The 27,104-nt window shown below is 36.0% G+C and overlaps 1 protein-coding gene across 6 annotated transcripts in view; it reads right to left on the reverse strand.

The window, feature by feature from the left end:
* Positions 1-528: 528 nt before the first annotated feature.
* SMARCA2 (SWI/SNF related, matrix associated, actin dependent regulator of chromatin, subfamily a, member 2) overlaps positions 529-27,104 on the reverse strand; it is a 119,502-nt gene continuing 92,926 nt past the window's right edge. For all 6 annotated transcript variants that reach the window (XM_058827106.1, XM_058827110.1, XM_058827109.1 and 3 more), the window contains 6 exons: positions 20,334-20,551; positions 9,145-9,250; positions 7,846-7,947; positions 3,112-3,244; positions 2,071-2,213; positions 529-1,430 (listed from right to left, as the gene is read on the reverse strand). In XM_058827106.1, coding sequence (XP_058683089.1) covers positions 1,395-1,430; positions 2,071-2,213; positions 3,112-3,244; positions 7,846-7,947; positions 9,145-9,250; positions 20,334-20,551 — 738 coding nt within the window. In that variant the 3' untranslated portion in view covers positions 529-1,394. The remainder of the gene's footprint in view (positions 1,431-2,070; positions 2,214-3,111; positions 3,245-7,845; positions 7,948-9,144; positions 9,251-20,333; positions 20,552-27,104) is intronic.

A 27,104-nucleotide genomic window follows, 5' to 3' on the forward strand; every position in this document is an offset into this window, starting at 1 on the left:
CAAAGAGGCTTCTAGGCTTGTACATTTTTTACACAATATGTGTTTAAATCTAAGTTTTGGTTTTGCAGAGTAGCAGTGTTAACTGCAAATTTATAGTTCAAATCTTATTGCATCACCACTGTTATACCTCAATATAAGACTTTAAATAAACTAATGGGTGGGCTGACTGCCTGCATAACTAATTGTATTCATGCCCACTAAGCCATATAGACACACAATTCCTGAAAGAAAAAAAAAGTTTATTGCTTTATCATTCAATTGTAATTAAGTAATGAACTATGCTTTTATTTCAAGGTATCAGTCTACTCCTTCAATATTATTATTCTTTAACACTGTATTGTGTATCTTCTCTCCATCTCAGAAGATACTTCTATGATATTTGAACTTTACATCCAGGAAGGGCCAAAGTAGACCTCTCTACAGGAGACATTCCTGCCTTCTCATTGCTACTACAGAGATATTTTTGTGGAACAAGGCTGCATCTATTGAACTAAATTGTCTCTTCATTAGAAAAACACCAACACCACATTCTTCAAAATTACTGGAATTTTATTTGCCTCAGGCTTATGACTTGCAACCAAAGACATTGTGCAAAGAAAGCAAAGATTAAGTACACTTTAGGGAAAAGGTGATAATCCACATTGGTAACATAGAAGATCAGTCTGATGAAAGAAGCCATACGTTACACTATATAGATTGCAATATTCAATAGCATTTTTAAACCAACTTTTTTAATAGAGAAAAAAAAGTTAAGCAAAGTTTACAGTAGACATAAATTTGATACAATTCAAAAAGCCTTTTTCTGAAGATCATCAAGCGTAAAGTGGAAAAACGTATATGGGGCAGGATGTATGAAAGCTAACTACTGAACATTTATAAGCTATTAAACAAAGTCGCATATATGTACCACAGTGTAAAAAACCAGTACGGAACAAATAAAAAATTTGAAAACTGCCTGATGAAAAATAAAATAACCAGTGTTTTTTAATGACTTCTCCTGGTTATCAATGCTACAAAAGACTTTTTTTTGTTGCCTTTCTGATGCCACTGAAAAAAAAACCTTATCAAATGATAAAACCAGGCACAATCAAACCATTACCAAGTCAAAACCAGCCCATAGAAATATACTATCAACCCACATTTTTCCCTCAAAAGGTTTCTTTTTTGTTTTTTGAGGCCCATTTGGTCACAATATGTTACATTTTTTTTGCCTTTTTTTTACACCATGATATCATATGTTTGTCTGGCACTATCCTAAAGCTAATTTATAGAGAATGAGAATACAGAAACAACCCAATGTCTATTTGACAAAAAGAATTCACTGGGTGTAAAATAGGAGAAAAGAGAAGAGAAGGGGAAGGGGTCAGTTCTGCCAAGAAAATAAACCCTATGGATCACTCATCATCACTTCCGCTTGCTTCCGACTGGTCCTAGAGGTAAGAGACACAAGACAAGTCAGAAATTCTTTCCAGCTATTCTGTGGAATTTGTTAAAGAAGGAAAAATAAAAGGGAGTACGAGGAAGAAATATGACAATTAAACTGACAAATCAAGATAGCCTGAAGAAAGGTACTGTGTTATCTAGTATTTCTCTTTCATGAAATTTCATCTAATTGCTGTAGACTTCTTTAGACAGGAAAGACAGAGAGTCAGGAAACACCAGCTCTTTCTTTCTATCCAGACATTTAAGAATAACTGGGAAGACATCTATTTTCATTTGTTGCACTAATAGAAGCACCCACTAAAAAAAGGGTAAAAAATAGTCAAGCTGTAAGTTTTTCATGTGTGGACAAAAGTGAACAGACCATGAGACTTAAAGGTTCAATGAATGTAGGAATAGCTTGAAGAAATAAGATGCAAACTTCTTAGACTTCTTGTCTTCCAGCACTGGGACCAGATCTCGTAAGTGCACTCAGATACAGTTAACACCCCCACCCAATTCTCTCAGGATGATCACTACAAGTTAAATATGTGCTTAAGCATGAACAGTTGAGAATTCTGACAGCAAGCAGGACAGGGCAGAGATGTAATCACTGCAACCACTTCCACAGTCTCACTGAACAAAACTTACATTTTCCTCTTGATCCTCATCACTATCATCATCACTCACGACAGGCTTGGCTTTTGCTCTGCTTTGCCTCTTCTTGCCTTTTCCTTTCTCCCGACTTTTTTCATCCTTCTTATTTAACTTGATTTTGACTTTCACTGATTTTGCTGCAAAAAGTTTAATAGTGTACATTAATGTAATATTCACTTACCAATTTCAAATGCTGTCTCTTGTTCACAGGTAGTATATGGTAGTATAAGGAGAAGATACAAATTTAAAAGTTTTTTTTTCCTTACTATAGAAATGTTTAGCCTTCACATAAACAGAACTTTTTTTTCATATTTTAAAGTACAAAAATGCTATGTGGAGGATACTGGTGAATTTTAAGTGGACACCTTTCTAAACAACATGTTATTCTGATTCCGTAATATCCACTCCTTTCCAAATGAGCTACTGAAGCTGCATGCACACTTGGAAGGGTAGATCAGGGTCAACAGCTTCTTTAACCAGAGAAAAGGGGTAGCTGGAATCTGGATAGATGTATGCATTGCACAAAGTGCAATGAAGGAATCCATCCTTTTCCACTTCATCATGTTTCCAAATCTGTAGGAACTTAATGAGTGTTCTGAAACAATCAGGGTTTCACTTAGTTCTTGTCATACTGAAGAGTGTTTTCAACATCATCTGGTTCTTAACCATGTAATGGACTTTGTATGTTACATCATGCCTGAAGGTTGACCACTTGCTGATAAAGACTGTCTCTAGCCTTTCCCGGCACATCCATCTACAAACAGCATGAAGAGGCCATGAAGAGCTTATAAATAATTATGGCCACCCACAAAGCACCTCTTTAATTTGTTTCTGGCTTTAGAATAGTTTAAATAGAAGTAAGCCAGAACACCCAGTTGAAAGACAAAAACAATGTTATACCAAAGCAATCTCATAAAGAAATTACTTCCACCAATGGAAAATAGAAACTTATAATCAGTCTCCATGCAGAAGCAGCAAAACCTGCTCTTCCATCCCCAGATATATTTGCTTGTTAGTATCTAGCAGGGGACTCACATTCTGATTCCGATTCTTCTTCTTCATCTTCTTCTTCATCATCATTGCTTTCATCCTCACTTTCTTCTTCTTTGGCTATCTTCTGTCGTGCACTTTTGAACACAGACTGAAGAACAATGGAATCCTCATAGATCTACAGTACAGGTACATATCTCTATTAGAATTCTGAAGTAAAGCTGAATCAGAAATTCACAGCATAGGCCTAAATTTCCAGTGCAAGTCAACAGAGTACATAGCCTTTTCAAATATGAAGTAATAATGTCTGTTGCATGAATTTTACAAGAAATGCCAGCGTTAATTTTTCATGCTCTAAATTCATCAGTAGTGAGCTGAAAAGAAGCAACTCTTACAAATGTATTTTTCTTAGGTTGCAGAGCAAGATGTAACCAAAAGCATGTATTTTATTACTATCTGTTAAAACCAGGTGGGGCAGTGTTCTTTATCTCTTCCACAACCCATCCCCCTCCAGGGGGATATCTTCTGTTAATGGGCCATTGAGTCTCACTGCATGACTGATAAATTACATCATCCCATTGTGAGATGTTCCACCCAGGGGGAGGAGCCAAGAATCCCTACCTGGATATCTTTGGAGACTCAAAATACCACAAGCATCCTTTCTCCACTGGATCCCAGAGGAGAAAGATCAGACCCATCTACACCACCGGACCTTCAGAGGAAAGCTACGTCCTTCTATGGGGTCATTACTTCAATAGAACCACATCTGTCACTCCAGGAGGACTGCAGCCAGCATTTAATCTGACTGCTACCAACACCCTGACTGACCAACAGGGTTGTCAGGTTGTATTCTCGCTCTGACAGTGTTTGTTTGTTTGTTTGGGTTTTTTTGGTTGTAGTTCTTTTGTTCTACTACTGCATTTTCATTTTAAGTTTCCTAGTGAAGAACTTTTATTCCTATTCCCATATCTTTGCCTGAGAACCCCTTGATTTCATGATTATAATAATTTGGGGGGGGTGGTGTTTTACATTTTCCCCTTTCAAGGAAGGTTTCTGCCTTCCTTAGCAGACACCTGTCTTTTAAAACCAGGACAGTATTACATCTAAAATGTCTAGTTAAAGTTTATCTTATTATTTCTACTGCCACAGGAACAATTGTGCATTTTCATCAGATCATAACACCCTTGAAAACCTGCCAAAGGAACAGACTTCATCAGTAAGCACCTTAATTAAAACTTGGGTTATTGTCTGGCAATACAGTGAATAATGACAAATGACTAACCCTCAATTATCTTTAGGCTTTTTCTGAAATCCAAAGAAGCTACAAGGAAAATAATTTATCCCAAGCAGCTCATCCCTTACTTCCTTTCAGATCTAAAAAGACTGAAAAAAAATTATGGCTTGCTCTAAATTGAACATGTGTCCTCAAATATTCTGTAGCATCCAAAGTATGTTGGGTACATCAGATTTGCTCTAAAATCCCCAGCATGAGGGGACTCTCAAGAGTGACTGCTTTTGGTTTGTAACACATTTCTTTGGTTAACATAGTAAAGATCTTGTTGTGTTGCTGAATATCTGATTCTTTATCATCACCTGAACAAATGACCTTGTGCGGTTTGTTTTGTAAAATGTCAGAAGACAACAACTGCACAACTCAGTATTAAACAATGAAGAATAATTATTAGAAGAGTACAGAGTAACAGACTGCATTTGATTTTGTCATCATCATCATCACCATGATCTATCCTGGCTGTCATTCTACTCCTCCAGCTGAATGACGTACTTTCTTGTATAAAGAGACGCTAGGTATTTGTGAAAATGGTAATGAGAGGACTTTTGGCTGTCATTATGCAGTCTGTATGCTAGATGTGATAGAAGTGCTCTAATACTTCCTGGGTTCAACAAACTGAATTAGAAAAATTTTGTTCAGAATACTTAACATGAAATATCCAGTTACTTCTTTTTCCACTTGACCACCAAGTGCTCTTTTTGTAAAACTAGCCTTCACTGTGGATTTTTCCCCATTGTGTATGTTCCTCTGTGCTTTTTAAGATGTTTGACAGCCCTCAATCATGTTAAAATTTTTAAGTATCTCTTATCTATAAAAAGTAATAGAGAAGCCTTTGAGAAGCTGCACTTCTGTCTTACGGCATTAATGCACCATGAGACTCCAGAACTTTCTTCCTTAAAGTCAAGTAACAATTTACTTTCTCTTATACCTACCTCAAGTCAGCTATTGACAGAACCTGCCAGGTTCCTCTTGAAAACTATTTATTTTTCATATACAATTGTTCTTAGGAATGATTATTTCAACTAACCTTCTCTCTCATAAAAACACTTTTATAGACAAAAAAACCTCTACAACATTTTATTTTTTAATGCTGGCCACTCCATATTTAGGGCACCAATGTGACCCAGACTTTCAAATAGCTTCTCAATGAAATACAGGAGTTCCAAAAATTATTTTAACCTTCTTTATGTGGAATTACTTGTAATATTCCTATCTATTTTGATACTCAAAAAACCCTATGGGGCTGATTCAGGAAAACCTGTGCAAATAGGAATTTTATTATTTTGACAGAAACCAAATTCCAACAGGTTTCAAAAAATCAAGCAACAATGACAGGAGAACTTATTTTAAAAAGGGAGAAACAATGACAAAAGAACTTCACAATAAATTACAACATTCATGAGAAATCTTCCGTTTGAAGAGACACACAAGCATTTTTAACCCTGCACACATCTGTATGTCATTTGACTATTACAATATGAAAAGCTTTTCAAAACACTGAGGTTTCATTGAGGACAAAAGCCTTAATACATAAGGTCATTCTATCCCTGAAAACTCTAAATAAGCTTCTATCTCAAATGGAACTGCTTTGCTCCAAGGAAAAGCAGCATTCAATGCACCATATTAACAGAACACTTGAAGTTCACTGTGTGCTTAAACAGCTATCTGAATTAGCCATTTTGTTTTGAGTGCACACACAATCTAATTTACTGAAGTCAATTGGTATGTCAGAGCAAAGGTAGACCAAAACAAAGAACACAAGGTGTATCAAGGAAGCCTGGAACACTGGAGGGACTACTGCAGAAGTGCCCTGCAACTCAGGGGAAATCAAAATGGATGATGTGAGAACTCTACAGGAAAAAAACAAAAACATCAAAACCCAACAAACGAAAAAACAAAAAAACACCTTAGATATACACTATTTGGGCTTCATTATATAAAAAGTAATACTTGGTCTGGTAATTAATGTTGGTTTGTTGGTTCATAAAATAATACTGCAGCACAGATACATGTTAGGTTATTTCCAAACAGAGCAGCAATATCTACTAACACTTCAATCAGGATTACTCAATTCTACCGTTGCTGCCTAACAAGAGACCAGTTTTCCATAGGCAGGTTGAGTCATTCTAATGTGCATAATTTTGTTATTTTTCCCATTTCACTACTGGTTTTTCTTCAACTCCTTATCTCCTCTACCAACTTTTACCATTTTCTGAAGTCTCAGTTATACTTTTTGTTATTAACTTTCCCTTTCTTTTTTCCCCCTTGTTATAATGAGATATTAACACCCATTTTACTGCTATATGAATAAGCAGTAAACTGAAAATTTACATTTGAACACTAGAAAACTTTGTCCCAAGCATTATACCATAATTAATTTACTTTAAAAAATATTTTCAGTTGATTTATTTGCAGTTGTTTCTATGTAACTGAAGACAGAAAAAAATGACGTGTACATATTACAAAAATATTTTTTTCTGTCTCTTGATATCAAAAATAATCACTAAATGATTAGCTGAATCCAACAGTTCTTCATAATAAATTCCATACTAATTTTTGATCCTCAAAATTTAACATAAACTCCCCAATTTAGCTAAATGTTATCACTAATGTTTAAAAATTTTAAGAAAATACTCATTATTGGCAGCATCATCCTTCATCTTACTTTTATTTAGGCTTCAAATAACATCTTTTATCTCTTGCATATTATGGAAGCTGTCTTCATGGTCTCTGCTTCAACTGAATATTGTGTCTGCATCACACTTTTTGGATCTCATCTATAAAAATAATCCTCCAAGACTGTTTCACTGCATTGTGAGACACCTTTCTTACCTCTTTTGTCTTATCTTTCATATCTGCCATCCAGATTTCCTAGTCTTTCCCTTTGTATCAGCACCCTGGTCCAAATTCTGAGCCCATGTGTGCAAAATATCTGTTTGAGATCAGTCTGCCTTCTAAACCCAAAACTCATCTGGGATTTATTCCAGCTGTTTCTTACAATGGACACTGAACTTTCAACAATAGAAAAAACTAAAGAAACAGACACTTTAAAGGGTTAAAAGCTCCACATAGACATCTTTACTGATGGACAATCTCGGATTTTTATCTTCCATGAGAGCTTTCTATGATGCACTTCCTCAACATCCTGTCCTAGAGCTGTACTGTTACATCTGCTACTTCTGTGATCCACTGTGGAAAACCTAAACTGATATATCACTACATATACACAGATTCAAATAGGTTTACTCCAGCTTTAAGCTACACAGATCAGAAAAAACTGATCTCAGAATTAGTGCTAAAACCAAATTTTATGAAAATACACACTGCAGCAGTGTCCAGTGAATTCTGGATTCCAAAAATGTGGACATTTTTCTCTACTTAAAAGTAAGAATTGAAACAGAGACTTTATATACAGAAATAATAATCAACAAGCACTAAAAACACTATATAGGGGAAACTTAATTTAACATAAATTAACTCATTCAGACCTGAGATCCCTCCAAGTTGAATGTCTGCGCATTGTGACACAGCAACATGACATCTTTTTCCAAATCCCCAAGACTCCGATATTTATGGTTGCGAATTCTTTCCTGTTGCATTTGTTAAGGAAATGAAGACAAGTATTGATGGGCAGTGATGCAGAAAGAAGAACAGCAGAGAAGAAACTGAATTAATATTTGATTCAACACATTAGAAGCTTTCTCTTAAAAAACTTTACCTAAGCATCAAGATAAGCATCTGTTTAAAACACAGAATGTTCTTCAACCACGTTATTAGCATATTACTAAAAAATGCAGTAAAAGAGCAAAAATTAAGCACTTTGTGGACTATAAGGGTTAAAAGCAAGAGAAATTGAGCTCTTTTGGTAAAAGTAGTTCCGGTTTTGTCTTTCTAGCAAAGAAACCCAGTAGCCGTAACACAAGTGAAAGACATAGATTCATGACATTACCCAAGGTGCAACATGCTGCCTAGACCCCACCTACCAAACTCTGTTTGGACCTGACCTGGCTCTTCCAAGATAGGAGGCTAGGGTCTAGAAGGAGAAGCCTTATGAGGAGCAGCTGTGCTCATTTGGTGTGCTTAGCCTGGAGAGGGGAGACTTTATTGTGGTCGACAATTTCCTCATGAGAGGAAGTGCAGAGGCAGGCACTGCCTTCTTCTCTGTGTTGACCAATGGTAAGATCTGAGGGAAAGGCTTGAAGCTGTGTCAGGGGAGATTTAGGCTGGATATCAGGAAATGGTTCTTCACTCAGAGGGTGGCTGAGCACTGGTAGAGGCTCCCCAGGGAAGAAGTCACAGCAGCAAGCCTGACAGAGCTCCAAAAGTGTTTAAACAACACTTGCAGGCACATGGTGTGATTCTTGTCCAGTGCAGGGCCAGGACTTGGACTTGATGATAGGTGTTTATCCCTTCCAACTCAGGATATTTATGGTTCTTTTTTTTTAAACATAGAGATAAGCATATTCCCCTAGAACTATTAAATCTTTGTCAAGTGTGTTTTTACCAAATCTGTTGACCAATTTACAATTAGGCCTCTACAAAAAAGGCACTGTCATCCATGTCACACTACTACAGTTTGATTTGACCTTGAAATTACACTGATATACTGCAATATACACTAAACAACATGACTAACAAGGTGTGTCATAATGTTTAAAATCAAATCCACCAATACAGGTGGCATGAAATAATCACATTGTTATTTTAAAAACAACTTTATGCTTACCCTTCTATAAAACAAAATGAAATGAAGGAATCTCCACTTCCAAAATTCCTCCATTCCTTACCTTTATCTTTTTGAAGTCCACTGGTTTCCTAATCAATTCATAATACTCCGGTAGTTCTTTCCTAGATGGGAGCTGAATGAAGACTTCACTTAGCTGCCGTCCTGAACTGTTGACAAAAAAAAAGCCATACTGAGAAGAATTACTACAACCTTCCCACAAAACACACACACACAGAATCTAATAATAAGAAAAAAATTAAAATAATGGAAAAAAAAAATCACAGTTTTTCTTTCTAAGGATTAGAAACAGAACCCTGATTTTTAAATGTGGTACAGATGATTAACTTACAATTTGAAATTTGAAACTGTTGTCCTAACATATCATTAATATGTCATTGACATCTAACATCATTAGAGATGAATATGTATAAGAGGCTTTATGAAAGAAGAATTAGGATTTGCATCTGAATCCCACAGTCTTTTGCTGCGTACACTCTTATTGTTTCCTTGGTTTTTGTTCAATAAATTTAGCAATTCTTCCTTCTTAAGTTTGTCTTCTTCTTGGTCACTATATAGTTAATCTTGTAATTCCTCAGTATAGCAAACCATACTGATTTCCATGATACTATATACTGATTGCTATTAGCCTAACTTGATGTTACAACAACAAAAAACGAGTAACTTCTACTAATGACTGTTGGGATTCAGGGAAGATCATTCCAACTATCTTGAAAATCACTACTGCCATTTGTACTTCTTCATTCATTTGAAATAAAGTGATAGATTATTAAACTTTTATACTGTTGGAATGTTGCCTATAAATTAATGCGTTCAACTTTTCCAAGATTCCCATACTTCCCATTGTTTATCCTCTTTTAATAGCTATTATAACACTTTTGTTTTGAGGATCTTTTTTTAATCTTCTTGTTCGTCGTTTTCCAAATAATACATGGTTGTAAGTCACCTTGAGAGGAAATGTGCTGATGACACTTAGGGGTTTGTTTGGTTTTGTGTTGTTTTTAATTGTTTTTTTCCCCCATGTGCATGTAATTTTCACAGATTAGCAGAAAAAAGCAGTCATGTGAAGAATCGAAGACAGCATTCACAAGTCTTTCCCAGTTCACATTCATATGCTTTCTTCTCTCCCAGCTACTCCAGAGAGGCCCTGTTTTCTCAGCAGAATTTTCAGATAGTATCTCAGGAACACCAGGAGCTGGGCAAGAAGGCTACCAAGTACCGGCTTCCCCCTGGGCTTTCTCTTGCAACACCCACCAGAGTGGTGTAGGATCTTATCAGACATTAAACTAAAATTACAGGTTAAATGAAGCAATTCTGCAATGGACAATAAGAATGATAAAAAACACAAAGCTGGCAAGAGCCCTGCCCTTTATGGACATAATGAATGCTTACTATACGGTATGCATTTTTTGATGCCTAGGTAACATCAAAATTTGAGAAGGTACTATTTTTCTTATGGACATGATAGATTAATGAACAAGGAGGAATAAACTGATTTTCCTAATTTCCTAACTATCTGGTGCACACCTAATCCACGATTTTTTATTGTTCTCAGTTCGGTCCTGAGACAATGCTGCTCCTTCCATCCCAGAGGACAATAATGTAAATACTCTAATTGCAGACTGCTAACCAGCGTTGTTCTACAGAAATCTTGGCACCAACAGACAGGGAGTGTATTTTTTCATTCAATGCTGATCTAGAAACCAAAAGCCTCTGTCCCATCCTGTACATCCTGTCTGACTTGCAATTACAGCAGCAGCAGCCACCAGTATGTCTCTTGGGTCTCAGCAAAGTCCTGGCATACACTTGAGCACGCTCCTGGGCATGGCCACTGTAGGTGAGACAAGGTGGTGGGCATACAGTGCATCCCTGTCCCAGGAGAGGACAGTGAAGTCTATGTACTCCATAAAGCTGTTGGGATGGATATGCACAGAGACCACTGGCATCTCAGTAGCAGCTCCTAGCAACATCACCCAACAGATCTAATTTATTTGGGAAGAACCCTGTTACTGAAATGGACAAAAGCATAAAAGGCCAGGTAACTATCACAGTCAAATCTTACTTAATTTCTCTCCTGCCAGCAAATAACTTTGAAATTCTGCACGTCATTTTCTTTGGTATGGACTAACAAACTCATGACTTTCATACTTCCCCTGTTTATACAATGGATTTAAAGGCAATAGTCTTGCTCTTGACCTGTGTGCCTATGTCATGATACATGACAGAACCTGTCTTCATCACAGACCACCCTATCAAAATGAAAACTGCAAACAACACAAGGAAAAGCAATGCATTCTATACATTCTACAGAACTCACTAAATTAACTTCTGTTTCTATTCCTTTAAAAATTGAGGACTGCATTTTTATTTGGGTTTGTTTTTTTTTTTTTTTTTGTTCATAGGGGGAAGTGTTGAGCAGTAACAGCTGCAACTGAAATAAATGGAATTTCTTCTGAACATATGCAACACTATGAAAACCAGCAACTGGATCTCTGATGCCCAAATGGTATCTTAAAATTTAAGTTTCTAATCTCTGTTTATAAAATGAGAATAAAATGCTGTGAAAGTAGTACTGTATCTTCAAAACTTTCAGACTCCTTAGGAGCATTATACAGAAGGCCACGGGGAATTCAGCTGTTCATTAAGTGATCAGTGCCCACCTTATACACACAAGGCACTGATTCTGAGGGAAGCAAAGCAAAACAAAGCAGTATCCTGTTGCACCAATTCACAGCACACTAACTTACCTGCCTGCACCTTGCTACGGGATGAGTGTGGCTTATATATACAGAAGGACTATCACTGCTGTGTTTTATTTCAGCAGCCTTAACAGAAATTTCTATTTGACTAAAATTACTGAACCACTGATGCTGGGTTTCTTCAACTGTGCTTTAGAGTCTAATACTGAACAGTAAAAAGGAAACAGCCACAAATAAACTAATTCTGGTCAATTTTAAAACACGTTCAGCCTATCTGTCCTACTGAAATAGTTCCTAATGATTATAGCTTTTAATCTCATGGCTGTATTCTTTTCTCTTTTTACATCCACACACCCATCCGTATATGGTATTTTATATTAAAAAATACAACTCATAAATTATTAAACAGCAATATTCCATTTTCCAGGTGCAAAACCAGCCAACTGCGATTTGTTCACACATTCTATTAAACTGAGAATGCTATAGAAAACCCTCAAGCTTTTGCTTGATGCAATTAATTACTGAAAACCATTTAAGGCCATGAAAGAAAAAGCATTAAGGGCATGACAGAAAACTATAGCCTGATTGTGTCTACTCAGATTGGTAACAGCTTATTCTGTTCTGTAATTTTTACAGAACCTACTCTCACAAGGAAGTACTATCTCGCACTCCCATTGTATATGTGCATCCATACTATAAACAAATGGGATCTTTCAGTAATTAATTAGAAAATTATTAATTATTAATGCAACTCTGATTTTAATCCTTTTGCCCACTTATGTAATTAGAAAATAATAACTACAACAACTACCACATAAAAATCATGTGCAGTAAGAAAAAAACCACTTATGGTTGCCTAGCAACTAGCAGGCTACGTGCTGAAAGGAAAAAGGACCAGAATAAATTAAAAGATCTGACTGCGAAAGAACTGTGACAGTTCATTGCTACTGCATCAGCTCAACATGTTAGTCCCATGTGTGCCCACATTAAAAACACTTGCATAAGCACCAGTTAAAAAAGCATTAAGAAATACTGCTTATTTGGAAAATGGTATTGCTTAGAAAAATATTTGTGTGCAATCTTTCCGATTTTCTCTCATTTCTGTCAAACAGCTTACAAGGTGCATACAAACATATAATTCCACCCTTTTAGCCAGTATTGTCCAGTGGAATGAAATGCAGAAACCTCATTTGTATGAGGCTCCTTTTCTATTTGTTTTCCCTGGCAGTATTTGGCCAGAAACAAACTGCCACAGGCCTGTTAAAAGTATACTACTACCAACACTCTTTCTCCTTTGGAATCAAAAGAAGAGATAATTATGAAGCTGAAACTGCAATATGTTCTCATATTTCTAGCAAATTTCAAACTTTTAACAAATAATGAAATTCAATTTAGAGTGGGTAGAATGAAGAGTCCTGCATGCTTGTCCAAGTCAGAGCACTCACAAACAGAACCATGGCTTGAAAACTACAACTTTGAATCAAATGCTATTTAAAAGAAAAGTGAATGTGGGGGAGAAGAATTACAAGAGCTGACATATCGACTTCCAACAGTAACCTGGCTAAGTAGGGACATGATTAATTCTCATTAGTGTTTTCTGGTCCGTTTTTAGAACTGACTGCAGTAGTACATGGAAAACCTGTACCCATCACTGAAATGCAAGTGGGTAAAAATAGCTAAATATGTAATCTCTGGGTTTGACATATGGCTATGTACTCTGTAACTTGGGCTTGTGTGTAAGTAAAAATTATTTACCTTGTGTGTCTGAATACCCAAGAGTACCAGTTGGCATACAGCTGACTGTGTTACTCTCCATTTCAAAACAGCTAGAAACTGACAAGTTAAGAAAACAGCTGAAAAGACTATGGATAAAATCCATTTCATATACAGAGGAAATACCTTCTTCCTGAGCTGTATCATCAAAATGTTGAGCACCACAAACAGGAGTAGTCTCTTGCCAAGCATGTAAAAAGCACAAAAACTCCATCCTTCAATTTTTTTTTGCCCTTTTTTGAATGTGGTCAACAGCTACCTGATACAAGCAGGAGACTTTGTGAAGTTAATTGGTACACCATGCAAGTCCTTACTTTAAATCTATGAATAGACCATATGGCTGGTAGGGGACAAATGAAATCACTTTATGGAACAGAGCTATCAGCATCCTGGGACTCTTGAATTGAGCTGTTGCTATTTATGCAAAGTAAATGCAAACTAGTGGTAGTATCAAACTGGTACCCAGACAGGAAACATTAAATTCTGATGCAAGGCAGAAGAAAGCAGTGGGTTTGTAAGGAAGTTGAAGGATGGATGACAGAATTATAGAATTATTTATGCTGAACAAGACCTGTATCATCCAGTCCAACCACTAACCCAGCACCCAGTCTATCACTAAGTGCCACATCCTCACACCTTTTCAACACCTTAAGGACAGTGATTCTACCACTTCCCTGGGCAGCCTGATTCAATGACTGAGCACTGTTTCAATGAGGTTTTTCCCAATATCCAGTCAAAATCTCCCCTGGGGCAACTTGAGGCCATTTCCTCTTGTTCTATTACTTGTCACCATGGAGAAGAAACTGAACCTCTTTCAGGCAGCAGTTTTATTAAGGAGTAACACATTCCCTGGGCCTCCTTTTCTCCAGGCGAAAAAAACCCCAACTTCCTCAGTTGCTCCTCACAGGACTTGCACTCTTCACCACCTTTGTTGCCCTTCTCCAGACATGCTTCAGCACTTCAGTATCCTTCTATAAGTGAGGGGCCCAAACCACAGGATTTAGGGTGTGGCCTCACTAGTGCCATTACAGAAGGACAAGCATTACCCTACTCCTGCCAGGATGAAATATCATCCATTTTCTCCACTTTCTCTATTTTTATTTATTTAATCAGGAAAAGAAAGCTACACTTACAGCTTGTCTTCCTCTGAAATAAACCATAAAGAGGAAAACCATCACAAGAGTAAAAATATAGTTCAGGAGACTAAGCCTGCATGTGGTATGATGCAGAGCAGCAGCTGGGGCTCAAATGTGGCATAAAAATTCCTTATTCTGAAAGAAAAGCTATCAGCAGTAAAACTGTCCCTTCTTTCAAAAGACTACAGTATTTTAAGTGGACATACAAACTATTTTTTTTGTGCCAAACTGATCTGGTTGTGGCAAGCAATAGGAGAGGGAATGTGCAGATACAGATGCACAGAAAAGTTTAACCTTTACATGAGGAAGAACTGCTCTACTCTGTGGGTGACCATGCACTGAAACAGATCATCCAGAGAGACTGTGGAGTCCCTCTCACTGGAGACATTCAAGAAATGTCAGGAGCAACTGTGTGCCTTGGGATGTCCCTGTCTGAGCAGGGAGGCTGGACCAGATGACCCACTGTAGTCCCACCCAAACTGACCCATTCTGTGGTTCTTTGAGCTTGTGCTGTAAAAAACACAGCACATCTAACATATGATTCTATGATATTCATTTCTATGGGCATTCCTAATTTTGTAGGGAAAGACAAACTAAAAGCATGGGGACTGGAAAAATGTGTAAGTCCAATAATGTTGGACTGATGCACTGCAACTTCCTTTCTTCTAAACAGGTGTTTTACACAGCAAGGGTAGAACAAGGTACAAGGGTGTAAAAGCACTTAAATCTTAGTTTAAGAATTAATTGCAAAAAAATCTCAGATTAATATGCATTGCAAATGGAGTCTGCGAAGATGATGCATATGCTTTACCTGGGAGAATCAGGATCAATGCATAACTGGAAAGATGTTACCAGGTCCCTGAATCTAGGGTCTTGGTATTGTAAATAATCATATAGAACTTTTTATCAAAAGGAATAAAGGCTAAATCTGTCTAGTTATTTCTGTTCCAGTATTCCATATGGAAAGATTACAGAACTCTAAATTAATAACTTGTATGAATTAATAAATGCTTCCAGTCATATAACCTTGTGACCACTATCTTGTATTTTTACATATTTCTACAATTCCTGTGATTATGCTTTTCCCCCAGATGGATTTGCTGAGAGCAATCATCTTACCCTCTCAAGACTGCATAAACAAACCAACCTGTCTCCCCTTGTAAGGCTCTCCCATGTTACTTATCACTGAAGTAATTATTTACACTTGTCTCAGTGTAAACTAATCTGTCTTGAATGGAAAAAACATTCAGGTAGTATATGAAGCAACTTAAGCTTTCACAGTATTACATATAATGATATACATCCATAATGAATATTTCCACATGTGCATAGGTAATAACGTCATGGTAAGACTGCTGTTTTCTATGTCTGGACAATACTGATGGATCATAGATGGCTTTGATCAATAATTTCTCTGCACAGGTAATTCTTCTGGCAGTTCCACTTGTACTGACACTTGAATCAGAAGAAAAGTTTCTTATTTTTGGTCTGTGAGTACCATATAATGCACTCTTAGATACTGTACTTCATGCCATTTCTTTTACTCCAGACCTAACTGTGTCCAGTCTGCTGTGATTAACACACCACTACTGAAGTTTTAATTTTGGCCAGGACAATCCTCAATTTTAACACATATCATAAATATACTGTAATCTATGCCAACACAAATTTTCCAAGAATTTCCTTCCAGTTTATGCGTTACTTTTTAAACAGTGCCTTCAGCTAGGTATTTTTACTTCTTTTTACATGGATTAATGAGCTTACTCATTTTATCTCCTGTTTATTTCTTATTAGCTTAAAATGTTCCTGTGGTACCTTGAAAGAAACGCTTTAGCAAAATCATAGAATCATAGAATGATTTGGTTCAGAAAAGATCTTTGAAGATAAACTAGTCCAGCTTCTCTGCTCTGTGGGTGAGGAGAGACATCTTTCACTAGGTCAGATAACTGGAAGTTAGAGGATTCTGACCATCTTTTCTCCCCTACTTTTGCTTCACTATAGATCCATTCTCCATTTCAAACAATTATAGATGAAACCTACATTAATTCAGCTTAGCCTATGATGGCAAAGCAGTGTAGAAGAGTGAAAAAGGATCTGCATCTGTAGTACCACTACATGTTTTATGGTTTGATACTGAAAGTTAAGTACTGAGACCACAGGTGCAGCTTAAAAAGGTAGCAGAGACTTCAATAATAATTTTACTTAAGGATTTGGAGCATGTACCCCACAGTTCTTCGCACCAAGGTATCAGCTACCTGTTTCCATTTTAACAAAGATAAATATGAAGATAAAGAAATGCCTATAAATATGAAGAAAATCTTGAAGCACACCACTCATTACTGGAATCAAATGCAAGAGACTGCATGATTCAAGTACTGTCAACTTGTCAAAGCCCTCAACAACTCTCCTACGAAAGGCATTCAAGCAGTCCAAACTAAACATTCTCAGTGTCTTCCATCTTTGTCCTTTTTGTCCTTTTAAAAACTGTTTATTATATGGGGCACACCCTAGATACCATAATTTCAGGAAACTAATGCTGGCTGCCAGTCTAGTCAAATCTCACTGCAGTTTTTTCTCCTTCAGTGTGTCTCTAGCTCTCTAGAAATATCCAAAGAAAATCAGTTTTACTTGTAAATTGCTCTCTAAGAACTATTAAACTTATTGTCAATGGAATGTTTGATTAAAATCAACATCACGTTGGGATTCACAATGCGAATAAAAGGAAATTGCTAAACTGTACTGCATAAAAGAGAAAAATCTAAATTAAAAGGCTGAAATTGCACTGAGGAAAGGAAGAGCAAATTGACCTCAATGCTGACTTCCACTTTCTTGCATGGAGTTCTTTATCTGAGGTTTACAAGAAATGGGATAACTACCTCTGCATTTCCTTTCCTGAGAATTGTATTTATCCACACTGAAAATTTACCTAAAATATTGCTAATACGTCTGTTTAAACTAGTTTCAATCCTCATACTTAAGCTTTATTGTACAATTAGTATTTACTAGAACTTATTGTTTGTATTACTGAAATCTTTGGCTTTCATTGAAGTAGACAGCCAGTTTTGTTGGATGCTTTTTAAGTAAAGGAGGAAAGGGTTGTACTTATCCCTAGATGCTTACAACTAAAGTCAAGTTCTAGACAGTTAGGAAAGCACTTGGAGAATCCTTCCTTGCATCAGTATTTAACAGTGTCACCACAGAGAAGCAGCCAATTAGCATTTCAGATTTTTGTGAGCATCATGGATTTTACTTTTTTTTTAAAAAAAAGGCTTTAGTAAGAACAGAAAAGTGGTTTTGCATTTACAAGCAACTCTTCTCAAAAACAAGGGAAAACATGAGAAGCACACATACTTACTGGCTTAGTAACGTATTCTTTTCACTTTTTTTCATGCTGCCCTTTAAGCTGCACAAAACTTACTAGAGATTGTAGAATTTGCTTTGACAAAATAACTCAAGCCTAAGTCAGTAAGATTTTGGATGGGTATCACTAGATCACCTTTTGGGATACAATCAGCCCTCCATAGTCCAGATGAGCCCTCCAGATTTACCATAAAGAAAAGATGAAACATCTTTTAGCACTGAAAATTTAAGCTAAAGACAAAGACGATTTCAAGCATTCAAATACTAAATACATGAAAACCCTTTTTTTCCCCCTAGATGAAACTCATGGCCTACTTTTCTTCCAATTAACCTGTCCCTCTATACTTGCCCCAATTGACTTCACACTCACAAAAGCCCAGAGCTGAACAAACATTGAACCCTCAACAAAATTAAGGGTTCCAATGCCCAAAACCCACTTAATTCTAAAGCTACAAATCCTGAAAATATTAATTAAACTCTAGAGAAAGTTAACCCCAAATATTTTAAGATATTAAAGTTCCCTGACTAAACTTGTAATTCTATTCTTTCATAGTATTGGGCGGTTTCATGCTAGCTCACAAAATAAATGAGACTGCAGAAACTCCTCCTTATAACTTACAGTACTGAAGACCTCAGTTTAAGAGGTATTTTTAATTCGTTAGAGAATAGAACTCCATACACTTTTTAAATTGGGAAGCAATTCTGTCTTGCATAAATGTGGGCTCCTGGGAGAGGAAACAGCATGCCTTGTCATTACAAAATGGCTCAGTTGTTAACTTTTTTTTTTACAGAAATCAGATAGGAACATCCTTGGGGCACAAAAATCAGGTAAAAATCTTTAACCGCCCCAGAAGCTATCAGTTATTATCTATCCCCTACTGAAGGCTAGGGTAGCAACTTGCTATTTTAAAAGTGAGAAGTAGATACCCTGATCAAAAGTGCTTGGATTCAAGAGAAGGTTCAAGACCAAAGATCTGTAATGCATAGATGCTTCCTTGCAGTCCTGACTGGAATACCTAACACTTCTCCCTTCTCAGCTGTTCTGTGAGTTGAGAGTCACGGCAAGCTAAATACACCGAGACTGTAGTCTGCTTGTTGCTCGTTGTGTTTGCTGCTATGAATGCTGTTGCAATATGATAAAATACTTTTGATGTGCTCTAGAAAGATCCCACAGATCACAGAATGGTTCATTTCAACAGTTACGTCCAAAGAAAGCTACAGATCACAGCAGTGTGTGCTTTACCAAGTACCACTCAAACTACGCTTGTACAGGCAGAGCCAGAACAGTAGCTGCAAAATAAGGGCAGAGGGCAAGTTGCCATTTAAAGTCAATGACTGAAAGTTGTTTATTAGCAAAAAATACATTGCTACACCTAGGTGCAGGTCACCTAATGCAAATACCTCTTGACTTTCTCTGACTGCATTTAATATTTTATTTAATTTAATAATTTAATTTAAAATAGGTGCTATATGATCTAAGAAATTCAATGTACAGCAAAGAAGGGATAAGCACACAAGAAGGCTTTACTGATTATTGGCAGATACAGAGTTTAAATACCACTTTTGCATTCAAATCTGATTCAAAGACATTATGAACTAATTCTCAATTTCTTGCTCATGAAGCATAGGTGATTTGCAGTTTGAAAATCTGCAAAACAGAAGTCTTCAGATGACATTTAAGATTAGAAGGAATAGTTTCCTCCTAAAGTCCAACTATTTAGCAAATTTTTATGCTGAAAATGGGGATTTCTTGACAAACAGGCTTCCATCTCTGATGTTTCAGTATTTCTGTATTTTTGATTTTGGCAGCTATGATATGAGCCCTACACATTTTGCACAGTCTTTCAGTCTTTCACTGTAAGACTCATAAACTTGAATTAATAAATCTGTAGCCACGTCTTTGAAAAGATTAATTTCAACACATGCTCAATAAATTGATGGAAAATCCTGCTCAAGCTGAATGTTCTTAAGTACACACCTTGAGCAGAATGACTTAATTCCTAAGCAGGAGCTCTACGCTTACTTTTTCCTTACTTTTAAAAATTGTTTCAACAACTTTCTATCAGATGGTTGTTTAAAAAAAACCTCCACAGAGCATGAGAGTTTCAGGGGATCAGGCCTGAAGAAGAATGACTCTTCAGAAAAGCAGTGTCAACATTTCTTTCTAAAGACTGAAAAAATGAAGCCGTTATAAAAGGTAGAGAGTGGTATCAGCAGGGAGGGAGAGAGCACATGCAATAGAGATAAACTGTCTCTAAGCTCACCTATCCTTGTAGTTTATCACAGTATCAATGATAGCATTCATTTGTTTTGTCAGTTTGGGTGGATTGGGCGACAACTTCTCTGCAGGAGGTCTGCCTCTTCTTTTCTTTGCTTTCTCTCCATCCTCCTTCCCAGAATCCTTGTCCACATTTCTTCGCCTTTTTCGCTTTTTAAGCCGGACCTCCTCTTCCATTTCTTCCAAATTGCCGTCTTCAATTGCCTGACAACAATGGATTCAAAAAGCACAATTTTTAAACAAAAGAGACATGGCTAAGGGAAATAACAAACTATATTTAAAAACAACAATAACATCCCCACCCCCCTGCAATTCCATGGGATGCATATAATTCAACTCAAAATGTTCAGTTTATATATAAACAAAGAAACTGATTTACTAGCAATCAAAGAGACACTAAACTAACTTTTGCTAAGGATCCCACTATCAGCTAAATATGTTGTTTATCTGAACCTTGAATTCTGCACCAAAACACAGTTTCACACATAATGGCCTGAGGTATTGTCTCAGTAAGTGTACAAAAAAGATTCATTTTTTCACATCAGTGTCAGCTCTGGGTTACATAGTTCCATGCAAAACAGACTTTGACACCATATGTTTTCAACCAGTTCAGTCCAAACTGTGCTCAGCTCCCAAAGCCAGTTCACACACAGCTCTTTGTGCATACACACAAAACAGAGATACTTTATGCAGTAACAACTCCTCTTCCAAGACTTTTAAGCACTTTTAAATCACCTAAGTGTTAAAATTTTCTCAAATTTCCTCTAGAATAGTAATAGTAATAATATGAGGTACGCAGAAGCACTGAGAGTATAGCGGTTTCTTGTAAAAAGGATACATAACATGAGATGCAAAAAACCCATCCCAAAAATCAAACCATATGCACAGTCATAGACAATTAATACTAATTTCAATTGTTTCAATTACCTGGATGTATGCTTTTAACCAGACCCAGCAGCTCTATGCAGAGGGTTAAAAAAATTGCTACAAAAAAACCAAACTAGGAATAAAGGGAACCTGTTCACACACGCTATCAGATCCACGTTGTAAAGCAAAAAGCTGAACTTTTTGTGATTTGAGAAAGCCAACAAAAGAAAAGAAATAAAACACCTGGTCATTAGAGAACTGAAATGAAAAATAAAAAATAAAATAAATAAAAAAAATCTTAAAACTAAGGCTTTCTGATTAATGCTTTCTCAGAACATAACTGATGTTGATATTTGTTGCTTTTGCTTCTCAATATTGCCTTGAGTACATGCAAATGCTAATCAATCCTTTCTCGTAGCTGAAAGAGCTCTAATCCTAAGGCAATTACCTTCATTTCTCCACAGCACCAAACATGGCTAATATTTATGATCATGTGAGCATAACAATCAAAATAAAAAAGTGATTACAGCCTAGACATAATTTTTCTCAATTGTGTACAATGTCTCTTCAAAAACATTTTGTGAACAAAACCTGATGCACAACACAAAATAACCTGGCATGTTTAAAAAAACAGTGGGATTTTGAAATCTGTTCCCTATGCATCCTCCGATGTGCAAATCCACAGACAAACACAAAAGCAGAATCCTGAGAGACAGCCTGAAACTAGGCCTTAATAATCAAAAGACAATTTACATCATGCTTCCACAGCATTCAGATATTCACTATGAAGGAGGCTCGAGATCTGATGAGTTAGGAAGAAAAAGAAGGGAAAAAAAAATCTGCACACAAATTCATTAATATTCATCTGGCTAAAGCAGGACACGCGCTATAAACCACTGAGGCTAATGAAGATTAAGAAAAGGAAATTTCTCTGCATATCTTGGAAGCTAGAAAAGCTAATAATAAATACAGCATGCAAGGCTGTCAACAGTTAATGTCATTGCTCTCCTCAAGCACTCAGTTGTACATTGAAACACGGAGAACACCGACTTTTGACGTGTTACACACCTACACATGCCTGTGATGTAGTTCTACTGAATCTTCAAGACGGCAATGAAAAAGGATATTTACCTTACCACTATCAGCAGGCCGGCTATCGGAAATCACAGTTAGTGGGGATAAAATTAACAAGCCAGCAAAGCAGCGAGCTGCTAGTCTCTTCATCAGCTGATCAGGAAAAAAAAGAGAGCTGGGGAAAGGCTATGTTTTCATATACAAGTAATTTTATTTTACTGAAAATTTAATACTGAAAGGATTGTGGATACTGAAATCTGCTGTTTCATTCTACCTACTACAAGGCCTGAAGCCTTCCTCCTTCAGCCGGTTTTAATATTGACAACTACTTATCATATTTCTCCCCTTATTATTCCTAGGCATTCAAATTAGATTTTTAGCTGAGCAGTCACTGATTCTTCTTATTATTTTAATAATAATAGTAAAATTAGACAATTTCATGTTTGATTTCAAAACTGAAATTGGTTGCATGCATTATGCATTTCATTATAGAAAATGTATTCCTATTGCTCCACAGTGAACAGATCAAGTTTTGGTTACTGAAACTGATCTATTCTGATTTACAAGGGAAAAAAAAAAGTCAAACCCATTCTGTTAACTTTGGTAACATTTTTCTGTCCTTCAGAAAACTTTGCTTAAATACAATGTATTTATATTTTTGCTTGCTTGACAGATTTTCTATCACCAAAAAAGAATCATAGTGGTCTTATCATCACAGTTTAAAACATCTCACTTCAGATTTCTGCATAAAATTCTTGATTAGAGTAGGCAGTATTTTGGGAAATAAATATTAACAAACAGAAAATATAAAAGTGAAAAGTTGGGATTTTTTTAAATATTATTATAGCAATGTAGTAAAGACAAAAGATTAGAATAAAACCCAAGTAAAATAACATATACTCTTGCACCCTTAAAATTAGTGACTAGCAGGTAGCAAAAGAATTCTGAGCAAGTTACAAACATACCATCAAATATCAAACTTTCTATTTAACCAGATTATATCAATTGACTACTATATTAAACTTGCATGAATGTAAACTCAGACAGCTTTAAGACCCTAGTGACCCCACTCAAAAATCCATCTGACAATACAAGCAGTACAAAAATGTTGCTATTATGACTCTTACCATTCGTTCTCAAGAGACAATTTTTTATTTTGTACATAAACAATAAAATTTATAATTAAACCTGTATGCTTCATTCTGTCTCAAATGATTGCTTAAAACTGTATCACATGAATAAATTATCAGCAGATATGTTAATGCTCTGTGCATATATCTACACATATGATCCAATCATGTGGGTATTAGCAACAACATATTTATTAAGCTAATTCATCTGACTGAGCTCTTTGTTAGAAAAGCTTACTATTCCAGGCCCTAAGTGCCACACTGAAGAGAATGCCCTTCCAAACCTTTACCAGTATGATAATGATAGAAATCTGCAGTTCCTGACAGATGATGGGCTGTGTGAGACTACAAAGCAACACAGACATCTCTCGTATTCAAATGCCTCTGGATTAGTGAGGTGAACAGCAAGGGAGTCAAGGAAAATGTTACAGTAATAAAAATTTAACACTTTCTTTCCCTTAAGGAAATGGGACAAAACAGTACCAAAAGAAGTCTGGACACCTCCTATTTTTCAGACAGCTGTAAAAATTTAATGTCAGATTTTGCAAGTTGTCAGGCATCTCATGAAAGGCAAATACACCAGTGAAAAATGAGGACCCTGTGCTAAGTTCTGTACCGACAAAATGTTCCTGCTTCTCTGACTCATATTGCTGTAACCTCATCCATGTACACAAACCAATTTCAATCCTAAAGAGGTAAGAGCACACTTTAAATGGATTAAAGAAATCCAACTGTCTTTCTCCAAAAAGAAGCTTCCACCTCCCAAGTATTTTTCAGGAGGCAAGCAGAAGTTACCTCTAAGACAGTCTCTCTTCCTACTGCTGCTTGCAATTAGATTTTCACCTTTCCTAAAGGAAAAGAGTTGTTTTGAGGTGAAAGTATTCTTAGGGAACATCAATACAACATTGATACATGAACTCCAAACAAAAATAAAGTAAGGATAAAATGCAAATTGTTTGTTTTGTCCATAAAAAGGACAGAATATTATACATGTATTCTTCTGTCAAGTATGTGCTATAGAACTTTAACTCAACAACTTTTCTATTCAGAATTACAGATGCAAATAAGTACTAACAGCTCAGTTTTGCTTCACAACCGTGTTCTGCAAGTCAGTAATTGTGCAGGCCTTACATGTGGGAATTCCAAACACAGAAAGCTGTGTAAATCTTGTAAATACAAGCTTAGATATAGACATAGGCACAGGGTTTGACCTGAGACTTTGGAGAAAGCTTCCAGACTTAGACTCATAATAATGTGAGTTTGAATAGAAAGACATTTTAATAAATTTTAATAAGTTTTAATGTTTTAAAGTTAAGATATAGAAGTAAAAGGTAAATAAGTAAATATAAAGGTAATAAGTTTAAGGGATAATAAGTAGTTTTGCGTGTCACTATATGATAGGATAAGAAAGTCCGCACTGCCGCAGAGACGTATAAAACAAAGTAATTAGTTATTGGTGTGAAAGTAGAAACATTCCTTTGTGGCATTAGTTTATTGGTTAAATAACCTTTAAAAGATCTTGTGACCTGTAGTCTTGTGACCACTGACCAAGAATATCCGTGGAATAAGGTGAAGATGTACTTGTTCCTTCATGAGACTATAGAAGAAACATAATAAATCATACTTTGAAATGTCTCCCTGTGGTCCTGTCTCTCTCAAAATCCCGATACTTACACGACTAATATGTTTTAAAATAATTTTACAGGAATCAGGTAACTCAAGTGTGGTCATAGAGTGAATAAGTGGAGATGCCCATCATAAAATCAGCTTTGGTGTCTAAGGCCTGTCTCATTTAGATGGTAAAACATTGCAGTACATAATTATTTTTCCTTTGATTGGAGACAACTAGATAACTACAAAATTGAGAGTTAGTGAAAGCTATCAGTACTACATCTAAGAAACTGGACACATGGAGCAGAAGTGGCAGCGAGCCATGTAGTAATTCTGCTTGATGCTGTTCATATGAAACAGGACATGAGCACAGAACATGCAAACCGTGTCCCTCTCCAATTTTATCCTAATGAGATGAACATTCAGAGAATTTGCTGCATCCATTCGAACATCAATGCCCTGTGTCTCTCCAACTTGCAAAGTTGAAAGAGAGCTATTGTAACTAATACTAGCATGTGAAGAAATACCTTAGCATGCTAATTGAACTCAATATTTCAAGAAAAATCACATAAACATAGCTGAACAGAAAAAAAACACAAGACCTTACCAGCAACCTGAACATAAATACTAACCCAATCATACAAAATTTCTGAAAGAACAAGACATTTTACTGACTACTGGCCAAAACGCACTAAGGTTAATGGCTGTTAAGCACTTAAAACCAAAAAACATGTCAGTAGTGCAGTAATGAACAGCAGATGACTGCTTTGCAAAATGAAGTTCACATTTACTGCATTAGAAGAAAAGAAAGGAAGAAAAGAACCCTATAGACAGCTGACAGTAAACACCTAAAGCCCTAAAAAGACATTTACCTAGCCTTACCACTTCCTCTCTTCAACATGATCCTTCTTGGAATATTGTATGAATATTCCAAGGTAAGTTCTCCTGTTTTGTTTTTTTTTAATCTATTTGAAATCCTACCATTCTTTATTTTACATTTGTTCTCAGATTAAATCTGGCAACCAATGAAAACTTCAACTTTTCACACTGCAGTTCATGTTCTTAAATAGATCTCTTCAAAATCCAGTTCTCTTGCTTATTTTTTTACCATTAACACGCCTGACATCTGGGACTGCTTCTAATTTTTACATTAGAACTGTTTCTTAGCTCTGTAGAGCAAATTTCCTTGCACTGTAATTGTATCTTGCTATGCAACACCATAGAGGTCAGTATACTAGATAAAGAATGTAAGAAAAAACGCCGTTAACACTCGGAAATTAGATGAAAGGGCTTAAGATATTCTATCAACAGCACAATAAATATCTGAAAATAGTTATAAAGGTTGATGAAGAGTTATTTTAATTCAATTTCCTCTCCTTGCTGGATATTATTCACAATATATTCACCAGTCTAGTTTTCCTGAGACTAAACTAAAACAGAATATAGACCAGAATCTTGTCAAAGGCAAATAATTAGTGACTACATCCAGTTTTAACTTGCTTTCATAAAAGTATTGTTTTTTTCTAAAAACTCAAAATGCAATTATTGCAAAAACATATCAACTTGTAATACACAGTCTTCTCAAATAGGCTAAAATTCCACCAATGGTAAATTACTTCTTCAGCCTTTTGTTCACCAATCAAGAGTCTGTGTTGTCAACCACTGAAACTAGCATCTTTTTAAAGAGTGGGAGAAGATAGACTATTTTCTGTTTTGCATTTGCAAATTATTAATAGTTGCCCAATTATTTGCACTGATACTCCAGCTGCCTATATTTAATTAGACATTAAGGAGAACAATAATGTAAAATATAGTTTTTTCCTAAATTTTGATTCAAGAATGATGCCAAAATACCCTGACATAACCATGCAGAAATGTGAGTTACCTTTAAAGAGAAAAGGCCTCAACCAAAGCAACAAAGCATAATATTAAAAAAGAAAAAAAAAATTTGACTTAAAATATTAATAGAATCAAAGCTTTTATCATCAGTATTTTCTTTCAGGTCAGAGAAATTTTTTTCAAATATCCTAATATTTAATCTTGATGTATGGTATCACAATGCTGAAACTTCACCT

This window comes from Poecile atricapillus, chromosome Z, assembly GCF_030490865.1.
Source record: "Poecile atricapillus isolate bPoeAtr1 chromosome Z, bPoeAtr1.hap1, whole genome shotgun sequence".
In the NCBI taxonomy this organism is placed as follows: domain Eukaryota; kingdom Metazoa; phylum Chordata; class Aves; order Passeriformes; family Paridae; genus Poecile; species Poecile atricapillus.